General features: G+C 28.5%; 1 protein-coding gene across 1 annotated transcript in view; it reads left to right on the plus strand.

The window, feature by feature from the left end:
* The first annotated feature begins 7,734 nt into the window (after positions 1-7,734).
* Positions 7,735-22,257, plus strand: part of LOC122855094 (protein trachealess) — a 99,604-nt gene continuing 85,081 nt past the window's right edge. Inside the window, 2 exon segments of the mRNA XM_044156251.1 lie at positions 7,735-8,576; positions 19,341-19,373. Of these exon segments, the coding sequence (XP_044012186.1) occupies positions 8,287-8,576; positions 19,341-19,373 (323 nt within the window). The 5' untranslated portion in view covers positions 7,735-8,286.

The raw sequence follows: 22,257 nt of genomic DNA on the forward strand, positions 1-22,257 counted from the left end.
AATTTTTATCCCGGGAAATGCTTGGCCTAGATTTGGTAGCCCAGCTTAAATTGGTGTCAATCCCCAAGCTTCGAACCAAGCATCGGCAAAGACTGGCAGCCAAGTCTTGGCAACATTTTGATCTTGACTTAATCGATTCTATTTTAACGTTGCAACTCCGAGAATTTACGGAGAACACTGAAGAGTACCGAAAAAGTCTTGAAATTCCGTACCTTTTCAAGGTAATTTCCAAAGGTCTTATTTTTCCATACTTTTTAGGACTTTTTAAAAGTCCTGAAAAAGTTGTGATTTTTGGAACCATCAAGATTGGTCGATTCTTGAAACTCCAAGTCTCATTTTTCTAGACTTTTTCGGTATACCTATAAAATTTTTATTCCGGGCCTCACCGGACAATTGAAAATTTTTAACATTCGAAGGATAACGAGGGTAACAGGTCCAAACACACGTTAGCAAGTATTTTTTTTCTCTCTTTTCTCTGCATAATTTAGTACAAAAAATCATTATGCTGACACAAAAAACAACTTTTTGTTTTGAATGATATATGTATGTTTTTTTTAATAAAAAAGAAAACAATTTATATGGTTTATCACTATCTAAAGTACAATTACTCTTGTAATTGGTATATGCACGTGAGTATATAAACATATTTATATACCTACGTGATTTTGTGACTATGATGAGTGAAATTACCCAGTCAATTCTACAAACACTCTATACTATATCTTTAAATTTCTAATATTGAGTTTTGAAAGTTGGGATTATATCTCTATCATGCTAACTAATTTTATTTCACGGAAATCCAAAGTATTATCATCCAAAATTTCAATGATTTTATTATTTTGTTTGGTTGATTATTTTTATAAAAAAGATGATCCAACATTACTTTTCTAGTTCTTCTATATATATTATTTTTCTAGTTCTTCTATATATACTTGATGTCCTCATTCAAGGTATTTACCAATTCTAATGCGTGCATTGACTATTATGTTATTTATAAAATTTGTTTCATATGTTTAATTATTATTAAATTTATCATTCAATAAATTATCTGTGAGACAGACAGTTATTGACAAAACATATATACTTTTTACATTGATACTTTTTTAATTTCATAAATTTTTCAACAGTTTTGTTCAATATATAATTAACATTTAGTCACATCCACTCCTTAGCCCATTAGTTGATAGCTTCTATTTATTGAAAAAAAATTATTTACTGATGGTAAATGGGCTAAGAAATGGATGTGACTAAATGTTAATTCCCTTGGACAAATTAATTTATTTAAAATTTATATTCAATCACATTCATTCCCTAGCCCATCGACCATCAGTAAATAATTTTTTTTTTAAAAAACAAAGGCTACCCTGATGAAAATTTTTCTAGGTCTTTTGTCCACCTTTCTCTGCCTTTTTTCCATCTATCTCAGCCTTTTCTCCACTTTTTTCCACCTTTTTCCGAAAATGACCCATGGTTGGAGAAATGGCGGACAAATTTCTCCAACCTTTCTCCACCTGAAATTTATTCCAACTTTTCTCCATTCTTTCTCCACTTTTTTATCCACCCTTTCTCAACCTTTCTCCAACTTTTCTCCACCATTTGTCAAACTTTTTCGAACTTTTTCAATTTTCAATTTTTCCAAAAAAAAATGACTAATTATTAATTGTTACATAACGCAAAGCATGATGATGTTCATTTCTTCTGAAAAAAATAAAAATTCGAAGACAATTTTTTTCAAAAAAGTTGATATACCTAAGTACTTGGTCTACAAAACTCCCGTGATCGTTTCATGATGGAAAAAAATTCGTATAAATTTTAGGCGGAAAAAAGTTAGAACAAATTTGAGGTGGAGAAAGGTTAATCATTGTAGAAGAAAAGAAGAATTATTTTCAGGTGGAGTAATGGTGGAGAAAAGTCGGAATAACTCGTAGGTGGAGAAAGGTTGGAGAAAAGTTGAAATAAATTTTAGGTGAAGAAAGGTTGAAGAAAATTCGGAATAAATTTTAGGTGAAACAAGGTTGGAGAAATTTGTTCATTTTCGGAAAAAGTGGAGAAATGGGGTAGAAATGGTGGACAAAAGGCGGAGAAATATTTCCAACCATTCTCCAACCTAAAATTTACTCCAACTTTTCTCCAGCATATCTCCGGTTTTTCTCTAACTTTCTTCCGCCATTTCTCCAACCTTCACCTAAAAATAATTTCTTAATTTTTCAATAATTACTGAGGTTTCTCAGCCTAAAATTTACGCTGACAATTTTTCACCTAAAATTTATACAAAACTTTCCATCATGAAACGATCACGAGAGTTTATGTAGGCCAAGTACATAAGGTATGTCAACTTTTTGAAAAATAAGTGTCTGAATTTTTATTTTTTTCAACAGAAATAAACATCATTATGCTTTGCGTTATGTAACAATTAATAATTAGTAGATTTTTTTTGGAAAAATTAAAAATTAAAAAAGTTGGAAAAAAATCGGAAAAATGGTGGGGAAAAGTTGGAGAAAACTTGGAGTAACTTTTAGGTTGGAGAAATTTGTCCGTCATTTCTCCAACCATGGCTCATTTTCGTAAAAAGATGGAAAAAAATGGATAAATGGAAGCGCCGTTTATAAATTTATAAAAATGAAGTGTACTACCATTTTTCATTGAAGAAATCTTATCTATCATAATATTATTATTATGGCCTAAAGAAGAACTCATAAAATAACCAAATTCAATAAATAGTTTTGATAATATGTTGATATCATCAATAATGGCAATTTTAACTAAATTATTTTTACAAATTTTATTAAATCCCATTTTTTTGTATGAATTCGATATTCTTCATTATTATTTTGATCGTTATTCAATTGTTATGGCATTAGTTTTTGTCGATTTACAGTTTTTGCTCCTTTTGATTTTATTATTTGTTCTTTTTTTTATTTTTTTTTCAATTCTAACTCTTTTTGTTTTATATTAGGTGATTTATTCATCTCTACGTGATGAGTGTAAAAAATGTTTTTTCACTATCCGTACTCGAGAAATACTAGTTTGTGACACTGAACATAGGTTGGAAAGTACTTATTTGGAACATAGTTGAAATAATGCAGCAAACTCTTTAATTTCCTGCATCATTTCAACACAAAATAATGCGACAAACTTACCTTCTCCAACGAAAAATGACACATGCAACGATAATCGGTGTGTATGCGACCCTGATGGAAAAAATCTCTCCGGATTTGTATGGAATTGAGACTTCCGGAGATATTTGCCGAGTAATCTCCAGACTATTTTCATAATATTTCCGGATTTTTTCCGAAATTTTCGTTTAAAAAAAAACCAACGAAAAAAAAAATGGAAAAAACAATAAAAAAACCAGAAATAAGAGTTTACATACGCAAAATAAAAGAGAAATTTTTTCCCAAAATAATCTAAAAAAGCTCCGGAATAATATCTCCGGAAGTGTCAATTGGGTAGAAAATCCGGAAAAATCCGGAGAGATTATTTCTACCAGGGTATAAATAAAAATAAATAATAAATTATTTGTTTCATTAATTAAAAAAAATTAAATTATTGCTCAAGTAAATTTGTTCATCTACACATATTACATCAAATTCCTGCATTGTTTTTTTTCAAAATTAAATTTATTTAATTTAATTTTCAGTTGAAGACTTTTTTTTTTTATAGGATCATTTTTTTCATAAAATTAGACTCGGATTATTCATAAATTAATAATCCATTATTCTATCAGCATTTTCACTCACAAACTTTGTTTAAAAAAACATAAATAAATTTAATTATAAAAAAAAAATTAATAAATTAATAATAAATCAAATATTAATAAATCAAATATTAATGAATTAACAAAGAATTTTGAAATATTTTTTAAATATAATTTAATCACTCCCATTAATAAATAAACACTCCGATTATCAAATAAAAAAAAAACCATACGCAAAAAGACGCCAGCGTCCGTTTTAATTTTTTTTTTTTTTTGTTTTCAACCTTAATTTCTGTATAAAAAAAGTAAATATTGATAAATTTATTCAATTCCCTGGTGGAAATATTTCTACGAATTTTCTACGAATTCTCTACAAATTTTAACGAATTTTTAACCAATTTCTACGAAATTGACCCATGCGGAGAAGAAGTTCTAAAATATCTCCTGAAGGTTTCTCCGTACTCTTTACCATTTTTCCGAACTTTAAGAGACATTTCAAGGATTTTAGCCAAATGATCCATGGTGGAAATATTTCTACGAATTTCAATGAACTCTCTACGAATTCCAACGAACATTCTACAAATAGTTATGAGATCTTATGGGATTGACTCATGCTGAGAAAAAGTTCTGAAATATCTTCGGAAGATTTCTTTGTACTCTTAACCATTTTTCTAAACTGCAAAAGTCATTTTTAGGATTCTTGCCAAATTATGCCATCCAATAAGAATATTTGAAAGGTCGAGTCTCGAGTGGTTCAGAGAAATTTTTTCGAAACTCTCCTAGTGGAAATATTTCTAAAAATTTTTTACGAATTCCTACGAAATCCACCTTTGCGAAGAAAAATTCTAAAATATTGTTCTAAGATTTCTTTGTACTAATTTCTCGTACTTCAAGAGACATTTTGAGGATTTTTGCCAAATTATTGATGGAAATATTTTTACGAACTTTCTACGATTTTTTACGAACTTTCTCATCACTTCAACGAACTGTCTACGGATTTCTGAAAATAGTTTGTCTAAAGTCCGCAAACAATCGAAAGTTTCTTTGAAGAGCTAAATGATTTCAGAAAAATGTTCAAAGAACACCAGGGAAGTTCTTACTTTTTCCATAAACAGGATTCACTTTTATTATTACAGAATAATTTTGGAATATTTCAGCATTATTACATCGGATAATTAGAAAACTCTTGATAACGACACTTCACTACTCGGGTTAAAATCGTCATTTAAGATTTGATATGATATTTATGGGGGCGATCGGAAGCAGAGTATGTTTTCACTTTTCGTGTGACTTTTTGTTATTTCGCGATAAAAATAAAAGTTATGAATCGAATTGGCTTCTACGAAGCCCATTAGGTTCCATTTTTTTTCCCAAAAGCAATCATCATATTTATTTTCAATTTTTGGCTCTTATCAGTTGTGATAGTGCCATTTTTCTACAGGGCCCAATTTCAAATATTGACGGATCGGATCCGGCAATGATTCAATCGACGACGCTTCATCTGTAGACTCTACGATATTTTTTTGAAATTTTTTGGTCGTTTATTTTTTTTTTTATTAAACAAAATGTAGTGTCAGAATTTGTTTTTGCAAGATATTTTTTGAACCGCCGAACCGAATTAGTTGATGTTAAATAAAATTTATGTTTTGTTTTTTTCCCAAAAGCAATCATTATATTTATTTTCAGTTTTTGGGCCTTAACAGATGTGATAGTGCCATTTTTCGACAGGGCCCAATTTTAAATATTGACGGATCGGATCCGGCAATGATTCAATCGATGACGCTTCATCTGTAGACTTTACGTTATTTTTTTGAAATTTTCGGTCGTTTATTTTTTTTTTCATTGAACAACAAAAATAAACAACATTAGAAAATAAAACAAAACAAAAAAAATAGTCATTTATTTTACAATAAAATGAAAAAACAAATCAAACAACAAGAAAAAAAATAAAAAATCCTACGGAACACTTAGGGTGCACCTTGGGGGACTTGACTATATTTTTTTTCTATTGTTCGTTAAATTTTAATCTAACGGAGAAAAAAAAACGACAAAAATTGTTGTGAGAGCACAACAAACTAGAGGCGAAATATTTCCGCGATATCCTATCCTGTCACTTTTTGTTGTGCTGCAACAAAAATTGTTGTATCGTTCAACAAAATTTGTTTTGCTGCAACAAATTTTATTGTATCGTTGAACAAATTTTATTTAGCTGCACATCCATTTTTACCTTTCAATAATATTTGTTGTGTTGCTCAATAATATTTGTTTGGCTGTTCAATAGATGTTGCCCAGTTTCAAGGCATATTTTACCGTGCTGCGGTACTTATTTTTAATTATTACTCTACCAGATGCACAAAAACTGTACTATCGGCAGAACAAATATTGTAGACTTTCAACTTGGTCACTACTTTGCTGTGCAGCACAACAATTTTTCTCCTGTTTTCTCAAAAATTTTTGTCGTTTTTTTTTCTCCGTGTAATAATGAAAAAAAAAAAATATATACAAGTCAAAGTTTTTCTTTTTTTTTTTTAACATAAAAGTATTTATATATTCACTATCGAGATGAAGCAATGTCTATAGCACCCACCTCAACTCGCAGGGTTTATAAAAAAATTTTTGCTTTCTTACTTTTATAAAATATACGTATATAGTAATCCAAACATCATTGCTTAAAGGGTTAAAGGGAACTGGGACAAAAAGTATTAAATCACCAAAAGAACATTTTGATTAAATTTTTTATTGTTCTTGCCTCCTCAGATCCGTTGAGACACGCTTGATTTAAGACTTTGACTTTTTTTTTCTCAACTTATTTTTAATTCATTCACCAGCATTTTACTAATTAAAAATAATCATTGCTCAGAGACATAAAACTGGATAAGGGTTTCTTCAATATAAAAATTACATATATTTTTTTCAACATAATTAGTGGTGCGTTGGTTATCATATATCTATACTTACTCCATTCATATAATTAATAATTATATTTTTTTAGCAAATAGCAATGTATAAACAAAAATGATTTATATCATTGAAAAAATAAATCATATCAGTGAAATTGTATATGCAAATAAAGTTAGTAAAAAATTGACAGTACTATATGTTACTGAGTTTCTCACAAAATATAAATTTATCAGTCAGTCAGTCATAGCACTCTAAGTTTTCAGAACTAAATTTAAACCACCCCTTGTTTTCTTATCAAAAAAAATTTTTCATATAGTGTTCGAAAATTATTAATTGTACCTATACTTTTTTCTTACCCAATGAAGTGAAGCACCAAATTCCTAAAAAAAAAAAAACAAATAAAAATGAATAAAAAAAGATCATCTTTGATATATATACAATTACAAATAATAGTATCAATTTACCTTTGAAATAATTCACCTATATATTTATTATCAAATAAAACTAATCAACTGTTATTATTAAGAATTTTTTAAAAGAAATAAATTTTTTTTTAAATATTATTTGCATAAAATTTTATGAGGGCGGTAGATGTTGATAGTTCGAGTGCAGTAGGCGGTCGTGAAATGCGTCCGTGAGCAGAAACCATCAGGACCAAAGTTCGTCCTCCATTCTCTCACCCTGTGAATATCGCGATATCACGTGATCTACTTGGCTCTCGTCTCACCAACTAAGCCAAACCCAGACTCCGCCCTCCCAAAGCTTTCCCCTCATTTCCTCATTCCCTCAATTCCTTCATGCTTTTCATCTTTTTCTTTACTCATTACTGATCATCATCTAGCACCCTTAGTCCTCAGAATATCACCTGAATATGCCTTCGACATCTTTGGCACTTCTTTTCCATCATTTCGCTTCTTAACTTCCTTGATAAAAAAAATAAATAAAAATAAAGGTAAAAAATTATTCCTCATCATAATAATACCACTATCAAACTATCGTGACCATGTATATATAACCCAACCTCCTGATAAACTTCCCCACCCTTTGGTCACGTCTCACGTTACCCCACCATCACCATCACCATCATCACTACCACCACCAGCATCAACGCACTATTCTCTCAAGCAACTCTCAACTCTTTACATCTAACTTCCAGACATAACATTCGTGCATCGCACCCGTTACAGTTGACAGGTTGCTATTGCCCCAGTTTATCAATTTCATATCGTTCCAAATATTTAAAATAATTGAATCAAACAAAGCAAGAAAAAAAAAAAAAATGACTTAAATATTCATAACAGTTGATCGGATCTTAATCCAGTTCAACATAATAAGCAAGTGATGTGTATGAAAAAAGTGTGAGAGAACCTAGATTTTTTTGTTGTTTTCATTTTATATTATTGTGATGATAGTGTTGATAAATAGTGTGATAGTTTAGTAAATTAAATTCAATATCATTCCAGTGATTATTTCTTCAAGAAAGTGTTTAAAGTGTATATATTGTATATAGATTGCGAGAAATTAATTGAAATATAAAAGAAAAAAAAGGGGAAGGGTAGAAGTAAGGGTGGTTGATTTTCAATTAAAAAAAATAAGGTTTTATAAAAATAAAAGAATATTGATGATTTGTTTGTTGGTTTGATTTTTATTCAAATTGAGGAATAAATAGTACAAGTGTGGAGTGGTTGATGCACCGTGGCAGCGGGGTCACGGGCGGCGGTGGTGGTGGTGCCGCAGCGGCCGCCGCCGCCGGACGTGGCCTCGAGCTAGATCATCCACCAGCAATGACAACTGGACCTACAGGTTTTCACTGGGGTGCTATGATTGCTGGTCATCATGCTGCGGCTGCCGCTGCTGGTATGATGCAACCACCATTGTCATCTGGTAATGATTATGGTCTAACAAGTGCTCATCATGGTGCTGCTCATCCAACAATGCCAATGGATCTTCATGTACCACAAGGATTTCCGTGTTACAGGTTTTTACATTTTTCTTTTTCTTTTAATTTACATTTTAATTTGTTGAAATTTAAATCAAATGTTAAATGCAGATTGTTTCTTTTTCTTTAATTCTAAATAAATCTATAAACAATTTATGTATTCAATAAAAAATAAATAAAAAAATAGTAATAATAAGATTGACATGGAAAAGAAATGGAAAAAAAAATAAATGGAGATTAGTTTAGGACAAAGACATGGATCACATTTTTTTTTTTTTTCCACCAACAAAAAAATAAATAAATAAAAAAATCCCATTATAATTCTTAGCTCGTCCGAATTATTAGCATTCCACTATCAATTATCCACGAGTTGACACGTGTTCTAGTCTTTCAACGTGACCCAAACTTCACACATAATATTTTTCACTGTACATACATGCTCAAGCTATATAAAATATATCATTTGAAAAATACCAACATATTTTAATTAGTTCCTATAAATATTGATATATTCATTTTGCTTTTACTCAACAAATTGATGTTTTTTCTTCTTTTAACAATATTTTTAATTTTTAAATGTATATTATATACAAGTATAGAAATACTATACATTATTTTTATTAATTTGACTTTAAAGGTTTTCAAAAGTAGAAAATGACAATATTATTATTATTTTTTTTTTTATGAACCGATATAAAAATACCACTTGTTGCTGGTCAGATGTGCAATTTGAGCATATTGTACATAAGTAAGTTCATCACTCAATCCTCAACAATCTTCTTACAAATCCTAATAGAGAGACGACAATTGCTGCAAGCAATGAAATACTCTTCATGCCTGGAACAACGGTTTACCCGTCAAAATAATAAGTATATATTTTAAGAAAATTTATTTTTTTCATAATAACAATAATAAGGGCAAAAGTTTTCTATTTATTAATTTTTTTATCATTTTTATATTTTTAATTTGTATATTAAAAAAAAAATAAAATAAATATAGACTTTTATAATAGCATTGAAAATAAATTGCCCATAATTCGCCTTGAGGCGAATTTTTTTAAACTCAGGTTGATAAAAAATAAAAGAATATGATGCACCCGAAAGTACTTGGGCACACGGTAGTCGTAAAATTTTGATCGGTATTCGCGTAATCGTTACGAAGAAGCATCGGTTTCTTTTTTTTTTTTTTTTTTTATTACTTGAGCACACTTTTTCGAATAATCACTAAAAGATCTGTGCCCATCAAGAAACTGATTATAATATTAAATATATTTTATTTATGAAAAAAAGGGATGTTAATATTTGATGAATGAAAATAAGGTTGACAATAAGTGCAGACTGGTTGAACACCCGGTATAAGTATGTATCATGCGTTAAAATTTATACATGCAATGAATAAAAGAGAGAGATAGAGAGAAAAAGATACGAAGGGCTCGCGGAGAATCGAGAGGGTTATTGAATGATGGCCCAGCCGACTACTAATGGGGCCGGACGCGCGCTGTTGTAAGAGATCAGTAAGAAGCGTGCAAGAGACAGAGAACAAAAATAAACATATAAATGGAAAAAAAAAATTAAATAAATAAATAAATAAATAAATAAAAAAATAAGAAACATAACAAAAGAAAAAGATATAGTCTCTCGTCGACAGCGGCGGATCAAGGTCCTCGCTGGGGTGTACATCCCATCAGTTGGACAAAGTCGGACGACGCGCGACTGATGTGAGTTAAGGGACACAAGACGCATTCTTCCGTCGTTTTGTTGAACTTGCTTATTTGTTTTTTTTATTTTTGATAAACAACTCTTTATTTGATTCTGCACTTATATTCCTTTTAAAATCACTATAATAAAAGAAAAAAAATTTTAATTTTTTTTTTTTTTTACGTTTTTAGTTCATTGATTAAATGACATAAGTTAATTGTATATAATTTAATTCTACATTAATCATAGAAAATATCACAGTCAGTTTCGTTAGAAACTTGATTTCAATCAATGTACATATAAAATTGTTAAAATTTTAATAAAAATTTTGAAAATATTGTTTTTCTGTTAGAATGGATCAAAATATAAATTATTTTTTCATTTTTTCTTCGGTCTTTCAATTTTTTGTAATTAATTTTATTTATTTTTTGACTTTTAAATTAGAGCATTACTTATTAAAATTAAAAAAAAATATACATATATAATTAAAAGTTTGATAAGTCTAGATATTCTGTGTACATAAGAGTTCTTTAACCCACAATGAAGCTCTAATGAAAAGTTGATTTTTTTTATGTATAATATTATTAATAAGTAAAAAAGTAAAATTACTTTATATTTAAGAGAAAAAAATATTGAAAAAAGTCAGGGTATCTGTGGTCATCCGAAACACAAAAAAAATTGACTACCAAATCTGAAGGTTTTGATGAGGTCGAGTTGACGCGTCCCACCCCATATATATATATGTATATATATATATATATATATATATTTTTTTTTTTTTTCTTTTCATTTGGTTTGCTCTTGTATTTATCTGTGTTTGTGGATGTGTATTCGTCGATATAGTATTTCGACTGATAAATAACTCGCAAGCGTTTTTATCGAAGACACCGGGCTCCAGGTTAGTCCTTGCAGAACCCCCCTGACACGCCGACTCACAAAGTAACCTCGCACGGTTGTACTCTTTTCTCCTTAACTCTTTTTTTCTTTCGTTTCTCTCTCTCTCTCTCTCTCTCTCTCTCTCTCTCTCTCTCTCTCTCTCGTTCTCTATTTATTTTTATATTTTTTATTTCGTGTTCTTCTTCAGGATTATGTCGAAGGATTGAAGCGGGTGCACACGGTTTATGGTGGGGCCCCCGGTAGGCCGGTAGTTGGATTGCCTTCGGACTTTTTCTCGGCTATCGGAGAGTGGATCGCACCGCGATCCCCTGGACTGCAATCAGAATTGATTATAGCCTGCCGAAACTTTAGGCTGCCCGAAGTATTATATACATATAGCTTGCCCGAAATACACACTCATTTCTCCCTCTTATTTTCTCATAGCTAACTTTTTAACTTAAGATAACTTTTTTTTTTTTTTTCAATTTTATATTATTTCTTATTTTTTATTTAGTAAAAATTAATTTTTCAAATTTTGTTTTATCTTTACTTGTTTAAAAATTAAGCTTTAATTATTTGACACAATGAAAGTCAATTGATTGTTGTTAGTTATGCTTGAAAAAAAAATAAACAAGCTGAATGGATGAATACAGAATAATTAAAAAAAATTAATTTTCTTTTTGGTATTAATTTTTTTGTCTTGTTTTTTTTTTTTTTTTTATAATCGGTTATTGGAATTTTTGTGGATGAATTTTGTATTGTTTGTGTGAAAGTTTTCGAGGCTTGACGAATCTATTCTCACCCAGATGGAATACAAAGGGGAACACGATCAAGTAAAAGAGGTGAGCGCATCTCAATTGATTTTGCAAGGGATCCAACGATTCGTTTCGATATCCCGAATGAGTTTGGGGTATCTGTTTTGCTTTTTATTTATTCATTTTTTTTATTTATTTATATATATATATATTTTATATCATCTCTCCTTTCAATTCTGTCGGCACGCGCGATCTGATCGCGAAAACCTCAACTCTGGTTTTTTTGAACTCTTCGAGCTTCTACTTATATTCGTTGAATGAATTTCTATATGTTACAAAGAAAATACAAATTTAGTTTCTTTTAACTGATGATGAAACACACAAAATTCATTTTTATTTCTTTCTTTTTTTTTTTTTTTTATTTGCTTTAAATTATTTTATACTAGTATACAAGCTTGTACGAATTTGAACGAAAAAATATCTCACATTTTATTACATCATTGACTTTTTTCTTATATTGGAAATGACTAAAATTAAAATTTTATATGTATACATAAATTACTTATTTCGATATGAGTGTAACATTTTTTTTTTTTTTTATGTTTTCTAAATACGAATTGCTACCTGAAGTTTATACTATTATTTTTTTTGTGGCTACTTTTCATAAATCTATGTCTATACGACTTAACACCGACGTTCTGGTCAGTGGCTTCAAATAAAAACATAAGAAAAATATTCTATAAAATACACTAAAGGATATATAAGGAATCTATTAAATAAACGTGCCAATTTTTTTTATACGTGTATGTTGAATTTATTTGCTGCGTGAAATATAAATTATTTTTCACAAAAAAAAAATTTTTTTCAATAAAAGAGAAAATAAATTAACAATTAAAAATGGATAAAAACCAACAAATTGAAAGACATCAATGACAAAAAAAAACGAAAAATAATTCAAGAAAAAATTTATTCGAGATTTCATCAACTAAATGGATATTAATTGTCCACAAAAGTTTAAAAAAAAATCAGATACAGTCACTACCAAGGGACAAATCCATTTTAAAGACTCTCGACAGTCTCAAGTGTCGTGATTCTTTATTAAGATCGAGAGGATATATATAACAAAATAAAAAAAAAAATCCTTCATTCGACTATATAAAAGCCCTTTACAGCTTACGGTTTATAAGGTATCACAAGCTGCTTTCCTCCCAACATGTTTAAAACTCTCTAAAAAAAAAGAGAGAACATAGTAAAAAAAAGCTCAAGACTCCAAGGGGGTGAGTTACAAGAAGTAGAGTTTCATTTCTTCTTGGAACAAATGGCTCGCGAGTTATCGCCCCGCGACTGCTACCCTACCCATTTAAAAAATGTAAATTCGTTAATGCGAACAGTCGTATAGAAGTCGACATTGGCCAAGGGTGCGAGAAAAGGATGTATTTTAAGAAAAAAAAAAAAAAAAGTTCAGCGAGTGTGCTGTTGATGGGGAAATTGAGAAAATACGGGGGTGAAAATTTGTTCAAACTCGTACGTTTTTTTTTTTTCTCGACATCACCCTATTACCTGGAACTATTATCCAATACAAAAAAAAAATCAAATAAAATATGCAAAGTTACGCTTCACTGACAGAGGGTTCGAATGAGGATCTTAAAAAAAAAAAAAAAAAAAATTGATTTTATTTTTATTATTACATTTTTTAAAATATATATTTTTATAATGTCATATCTCTTGTCTGTATTTTATGTAATTTACTGTGACACACCTTCAGGCTCAATGAAAGAAAAAAAAATTATGTTTTAGATGAATCCGCAAAACATATGTTCATGTAATCATTCACACTTTGAATAAGTTGGTTTACTTTATACTTTATATTCGTCAATACGTTAAAGAGGTTTTTTGGGAGGGGTGGTTTTACGAATCTATACATATTTAATGAAGCTGCATGGCAGTTGTAAAGAGACAAGAACCCCTATCTTCATAAAACCATTGCCTATGGATACTTTTATTCAAATCTCATCCACCGAAGAATCTTACTTTTCGTCATTTTTTTTTCTCTTTCATTTTATCTTTTTTTTTTTTTTTTTTTGAGAACTATATGGGGAAAGAGACCTTATCAAAGAAAAATATACATCGAGTACTTCTGTGGCATGCATATTTATTTATTTTCTCATAAATAAATATATATCAATCTTGGATAAATAATATGGTAAATTTTTAAAATTTATAAAACACGAATTTAAAATTGGTGACTAAAAAAAAAATTAAATTGGAGACCAATAAAAATTTTAATTTATACGAGAGTTGAGGGGGCTGATAATTATAGTGGTTTGTCTTAGATGAGGTGGTGAAAGAAAGTGAAAAGTCTCAAGAGACACAGAGGTATAAAAAGTAAAATTGTTGTGACAAAAAAGAGATAGAAAAAGAAAAGACTTTTAGTGGCTTTGGCTTGTCGTTTGAATCGACTTTGATAAGGTTAACTGATGTTAGGAGGGTCGTTGTTAGGTCAAGTGGCAGTGTAGGCGTTTAACATTTCATTCTTGTCACTCTGTAAACTCATCGCGATTAAATTCTAGAATGGTACTTAATTTTTTCATTTCATTCAAAAAAATATGATATAAAATTTTTTTTTTTAATGTTTTACACTAAATTTTTAAGTGTTATTATATTTATATGTTTATATAGTTTAATTACGATGGACAATATATAATTGAAAAATATTCGGTTAATGATATCAAATCAATTCCTATAATTGACAAATATAGCTTTAAATTGTTTTGATATATATTTTTCTGAAGGATTCAAATATATTTAATACTATAACTATGTAAGTGATCAGATATCTTCAAAACTGAAAATGATTCCAAACGCTTTTTTATAATCAGTATAAACTATTGTTAAAAAAATTGATTCAATAATATTAATTACTTGATGATTAACTATATATACTTGTTATTGAATAGAAAAGACTTGTATATAGAAAAATGAGTTAAAAGTTTTTTCGAGTATACTATCTTTATAAGTTCAAGTTTGTCATCTAAAAAATTAAAATAAAACAAATAATATTTCAATTCTTGAAATTATCATATTATAATCTATGATTCTATTATTTAATAAATGTAAACACATATTTAGTTTTTATTTGATGAATTTTAATTGTTATTACATTAGTTTACAAAAAAAAAAAAATTAATTTCCATTTTTTTTTTTTATGAACAAGTGAATTCAAATAATTTTCGAATATAAAAACTAACAGCGTGTATTTATCTAAAAACCTTCAGGCTCTCGTCACATTTTAGACGTGTAAATTTCCATTTTTTTTTCCTTCATTTTTTGTATGTATCCTTATATATAAGGTATACCACTTTTGTTCCGCTGAAGTAAAGAAAAAAAACGAAAAAAAATCATAACTTTTTTACCCGCTATTGATTATCGATGTAATTTTCATGGTATTTTACAGAGATTGTACGACGTTGATTCGATAAAAATTACAAGATATAAGAGAAAGACGGTAAAGGGTGAAGAAGGGGATACTGAAGAGCCGCGTCGAACGCGGTAGCCCGAAGCTAATCGGTTCGAGGTTGGTCGATTCGTATCGTCAATGTTTTTTACTTCGTTCTACCTTCTGTCTCTTCAGCCAATTCTTGACTAAAAATGCTCCCAAAAAACTGTACAATACCTATATAAATAATTGATATATATATTATTAATTGAAAAAATATAAAATGTTATAAATAACTTTCTATTAATTTGATGTAAATATAAATAAATTACAATTATAACTGTTCAATTTTAGAATAATTTATTCGTACAAATTTTGTATATTTAAATACATCAATATATTCGTATTTTTTTTCACTGATATCAGAATATGTCAAGTGTTATTTCAAAGAAAAAAAATCTATAATGATAGTGTGACTTGGAATAAAAAAATTTGAAAAAAAAAATTCAAAGTAAGATAAATGCAGGTAAAGAATTTGAAAAAAAAACCAAGGGGGTGTTACTGACGTGATGTGTTTCGTAAAAACACGAGATTTCAATTAAAGAGACAAAGTTTAGTAATGAGGTGGATATGAGTGGGGGGATTTATTGAGCATGCGTCGTTGATACTTGTAAGTCTCTTGTGGCGTCGCTTTGTCTCTTTAAACACTATCTATGCGTGTTTAATTTTTGTATTCGTGTATTTTTTTTTATCATGGAAAAATGTCCTCATTTGCATCTGTTTGAAAATATACATGATAAATGTGTTTTAACAAATTCTTTCATTAACAAAATAATTTGAAAATTCTAATATATACATTTTTTTTTTCTTATTGAGTTACAAAATAAAATTTTGTTCTTTAAATATAATTTAACTGGATGATTTATATAGTTTCATATTGTACATTTCGAGAGAAATCAATAAAATAAAATAAATAAAAATAAAAATAAAAAAAAAAACAAACTTTTCTTTGATGAAAAATAAATTAAAACTCGTTTCAGTGTGTGTATGAAAGCAAGACAAGAATTGTTGAATGCCATTTAAGGAACTGTCTCACCTCGGATTTATGCGCGTTCACTGGTCGAATGACATTCTCATCATCGTTTTGTATCAACGTATTCTCAGGAATCATCTTTCTTCTCATCATCGTTTTTCAACACTTTTATCTCAACTCAACATATCGATATTTGCTCATCAATTTTAATTTTATTTGTTTCGGATACCTAATTAATTTTTTACTTATAAAAATAAATACTCGACATATAATAAATCGTCGATCCTTTTTTAACTTTTAATCATCAAGTTTGATATTTTTTTTGCAAATTATTATTTTATTTATTTTACAAACTTTTACAAATATTTCCGAGAAACAAAATATATTTTCTAAAATAGAAGTTTTGATGATGTAGTTTTTTTTTTGATGAAGATCAATGATCGTATGGCTTGAAGTTTTAAAAACTTGAAAAGTATCAAGCTGAGGACCCCTTGCTGAAGAAAAACAATCGAATAGACTTTTTGTGATCATCATTAAATTCATTAAACCAACAATAAAGATCTGAACAAAATTTTTTTTATTTTTTTGCTTTATTTTTATTCAGTATCTATAATGCTTTAGTATTTAACTTATAATAAGACAATATTCTGAAGAATTTATCAGTATTATCAAGAATATATTTTTTTTTCACTTCTTTCTTTCTTCTCTTTGAGTTGGTGACTTATATAGTTTGTTGTTCTTACAGTCGATGATGACGAACAATTGGCTATTAATGCACTCAAATCATCAACATCTCGATTATTTGGCCTTGACTGTGGTGTTGAATAATAAAGATAGAATTAAATTAATAATAAATATAAAGGTATAATCAATAAATATTTACCACCTTGTATTTTTTCATACTCTCAATACTTTTTTCGAACTTTTTCAGGCCTCAAGACTTTTTCCGTATACATTTTAAGTGCACTTAAAATTTTCATCCCGGGGAAGAAGGATCATTTTATTTTCGAACTTTGATTAGAATTTTTTAACTTTTATAAAAAACAAAAATAAAATATAATTATTTTGATTTGCAATTTGCTTCAATTCAAATATATAAATTTTTGAAAATCGGTATGAAATTGAGAATTGAGGTAGAGATATATAAAATATATTTATCTAGATAAAGGGACATAAGGCAAGCTTGGACATTTGGTACACCCGGTGTTCATATCCTACAAACTTTAACTTTACAGTATATAGATATCTTCATGGGTAACATGTGTGGTAAATTTTAGTATCTTGTATGTGGCTTTTGAAACGTGCTCAAACATATTTTTTTTAAATAATCACATCAACATGTACATTACAATATGCATACTAACTCATCGACCTTAATAAAAATAATAATAATTACAAATAAAAAAAAAAAAAAAATGATGTTGAATTAAAATAAAATTATTATAAGGCTGTATACAAATGAGTTGTAATATAACGTTCTAAGTATTGAGAATAATGGGCTATTTTGTAGGATCATTGTGCGTGCAATGAGCTATCAAAAAGATTATTTGTTTGGAATAAGGGGGGTGTAAATGTGGAGGGATAAAAAGCACCTTCAATTTTTATCCTTCAATTAAAGTAGTTAAAGTACAAAAAAAATGAAACACAAAAACAACTAGCAATAAACTGCTAACTTTTTTGCCTCTGACTCTAGGACCAATGTATCACGTGACTAGCTTGACTTAAAAAAATAACTAAAAGTTTTTTGATTGCAATATATAACATTTTATAGTCATACCGTAAACTTTTTCACGATGCACAAATGCATACCAGTATCGAAGATTATATGCACAATTCAAAATTTGGTGTTAAAAAATAGAAAAAAATTAGTGTTAATGAGTCTAGAATTAAATGAACGCAAAAATAAAATGTAAAGCATTTTTATGAGCATAAAAAAGACTTTCTCATACTTTCAGTAAATAACGTAGATTAATATAAATTGTTATAATTATTACTATTGTAACAGTTATTAGTATGACAATCAAACAAAACATTTTCCAATGATATCAAAAGTACGAAGAGTTTACCAAACAAATATACTAACAAAGTTAATATCTATATATGGATATAAAGATGTCCAAATATCACTCTAATTATAGTTGAGCATTAAATCAATGTTCTATACTTTGAGCAACCCTCTTTGAGCCATTTCAACGCATCCTCGCGGTAATAAACCTTCACCCACACATTTATAACTTCTATGAACGTGTTTCTTCAATATATATAAGTAGGTTTATAACCACTACGTATATATCACCCTCCAGTTAGTCTCTACTGGAACCACTGGAATGTGATCTTTCCAGTAATATTTGGCTTTAAATCATGTACTGATGACAGACCCTCTAAATTACTTGAGATTCACTCATTTTTACAATTGCATTCTGTCACGTTTTTTACATAATATATAATAAACAAGTTTTTCATTTTAATTTAAAAAATTATGTGTTGAAATTTATATATAAATTCAAATTTAATAGTTATTATTTTTTTTTAATTAATTAATAAATAGCATGAATGATTAGAACAATTTTCAACTAAGAAGCAAAAAATCTTGACATATAAATGCAGATACACAAAAAAAGAAAAAAAAGGTTGTATATATTATATGTATGAATAGAAAAAAATGTGGTGAAATATTCAAGTGCAAGATTAGCCATGGTCGGACAATTTACGATAGACGATTTTATTCATTGCCCAGTGCTTTCATGTAAAAGCTTTTTCCTGTAAGCCACTGTGACATGAGCTGCTTTTGAGAACAACCGCACTGCCATAAGAATATATTTTTGAGGTTATGCACCCTCCGCACCATGAAACATTATCCATATATATAATATTATATATATTTTTTTATTTTATATATAATAATATCGTTGTGCTATTAGTCATTTTTTTTTATCTTGACAAATTTATGTTATCATTGTTATATAAATTTTAATAAATTTATTAATAAATTTTTTGTTGTTGCAGATATCGAGAAGATGCCCTCTGCTGGACTGACAGGTAAATAAAATCATAGTTTTTTTTGAGACTAAGAAAAGTTTATTTCGTTAATATAGTTCATATAATAGAAATGATTTTCGCACGAGTATGGTGAAAATATTTTTTCGTATTACTAAAAATTTAAAATCATACGATTAATAAATGGAAAAATAACACAAGGGATCCCTGAAAACATTTTTTTTCAGAAATTTCTCTGACTGGACAATTACTGATAAATTGGACTAGCTCCGAAAAAATATTTCCACTAGGTGATGCTAACCATTATGCACTTATGACAAATTGTATTTTCTGATATAATTACCTGCATTTATAATGAAAAGTGTACACTTGTGAATTTAGTAATTATATATCGTGAAAATTTCAATGAATATAGTAAATTAACGACAAATAAATTTGAAAAAAATGATATTTTCTTGGAGTTTTTCGAGTAATAATTCGTTTAGTTTATATACATATACAAAATATATTTACAAAATAAATATGGGTATACAATTATCTCCCCCCCCCCCTCCCCGGACCCTCTTCTTTCATTCTATTTCTCTCAAAAGAATTCATATAATGGTGTCTCAAAGAAATGACAATGATTAAGAAATTCTTTGGATAATTTGCTTCTCGTTGGGTGCGAGTGCATTACTGCATGTCTGATGAGTCGACGTCCGCACCTATATACTTGCACTTCCCTTTTTTTTTAACCATTATTTATAAAATAACATCTTTGTATGAATGACAAAAAAAAACTACAAAAATCTAAAGTATAAAACAAAAGAAAAAAAAAACGATTCTAAAATAAATATTAAAATATTTTGAATAACACAAGAAAAAATTGAAAAATATATCAGGAATTTTTAAAAAATGAAACGATATTTTTGCTTTATACATCAATTTTTAATGAGTATAAAGTAAATGATAAATTTGCTTGTTTATCAATTTAAATCGCGTGATAGACGTACAATAGGCATATACATATATATATAGATAAATTCATAATATGAATGAATGAATGGAACAGCGAACGAAGAGTAGACGAATAAAGCTCAAGCCACCGGTTGAATGAGACAGTGTTGAATAACCGAATCAGCAAAATATAAAAAGCTATATCTATATATATCACACAGTGAATGTATAGTCAGTCATCTTCCTTTCCGCTATTTTCAAAAATTTCAATAACCATGATTATTGAAATTTTTTCAGTACACTGATATCAAATATAAAATCAAAAAGTTCAATAATTATAAATATATATATACATTATAGAAATTTTCATACAATCTATACAAGAAAAACTGATGGGAAAAAAATATATACACATATATATATACAGGATGAAGCGTAAATGGCGAACACTGAGTATACTACGAGATTGTACGTGAAATTTTAAATAGTAAATGTTTTTACAGTTTGGGTCTACGACGCTTTGTGACTGAGTTATTAACGTTTTAAGTTGACCAATGAGAATCGAGCGTCGATAATTATTATCATTATGGCGTCTGAACCCACGTGTGTGTTTACGCGCCATGGATTAAATTGTTTTTGTTTTTTTAATTAATTCAAAATTCGAACGCCAGATAGAGCTAAATCATAAATTCGCTGGATGAATGCGCAGCTGCATACTCACACACACAGCACTCACATTAATTATGACAAAATAATCACTTATAATTTAAAATCACATTTATATTTTTGATCACATTATGTGATTTATTTTTTGATCACATTTTAATTTAAAATACTTTTATATTTTTTTGATCACATTATGTGATTATTCTATCAATGTGATCAATAAATAAATCACATAATGTGATCAAAAAATATAAATGTGATTTTAAATTAGAAAAGATCATATTTTGATCATTATGTGATTTATTTATTGATCACATTGATAGAATAATCACAATAATGATCAAAAAATATAAAATATTGATTAAAATAATGATCAAAAATATAAATAATGATCAAAATATAAAGTGACAAATACAAATAAGTATGCGGTGTGCATTCAACAAAACCATTTATCTATCAACGGGCGGCCATTATTAAAAACAAAACAATTTATCCATGGCGTAAGCACACGTAATTCAGGCTGCCAACGAACATGGTCGTCGCTATTCGGGCACAAAAGCGTCGTAATTACTTAAAAGCTTCGTACTGCGTAGTATCAATAATTCACCATCCCCTTTCATCCCATATAAAAAAGTTATTGTTTAAAAAAAAACAAAAATAAGAGGATATGGTACGAAGAAACATAGTATTTGAGTCACGAAGTTGAGTGTTAAGAGGGGACTGATTTATGGGGCGTTATGAGGAGCCATAAACAGCATCAGTGCAGTGTTGGACGCAGAACGCGAGCCCCAGTTTAGCAAAGAGTCGGAAGTTGCGTTATTAACGTTGACTTTAGTCTTCATACAATATCCATTTTCCCTTATCTTAAAAATAACGAAAAACAACGTTTTTTTTTTCTTTCATTATCATGATAAACAAATATAAAAACAATTTTTTTTAATCATATGATTAAATATTGCAATAAAATATAAATAAACTATCAAAAAAAAGAAATCATTCAAATATAAAATAAAAACAATTATAAATAAAAAATAAGAAAGATAAAATATTTACAATCGGTTTGAACAAAGGGTTCCCTTTGGGTTTGTATATATATATATATATATATTTTTTTAATAAGATACATCCATGGATCAGCAGGTGATGTGACATGTCTTCTCCTGTCCAAGAATTATGTCATAAAAATATCCCCCATGACGATCGGCCTCCGCGGTATATACGGCGATAATGTCGGCTTTATAATTTTAATTGACAAATAATTTTTTATCTCCCAGGGTGATGAGCATCCCCACAAATAGCTTCAACATTTTCTCTTTCTTTTCAC

This window comes from Aphidius gifuensis, linkage group LG4 (assembly GCF_014905175.1).
Source record: "Aphidius gifuensis isolate YNYX2018 linkage group LG4, ASM1490517v1, whole genome shotgun sequence".
NCBI classification, from domain to species: domain Eukaryota; kingdom Metazoa; phylum Arthropoda; class Insecta; order Hymenoptera; family Braconidae; genus Aphidius; species Aphidius gifuensis.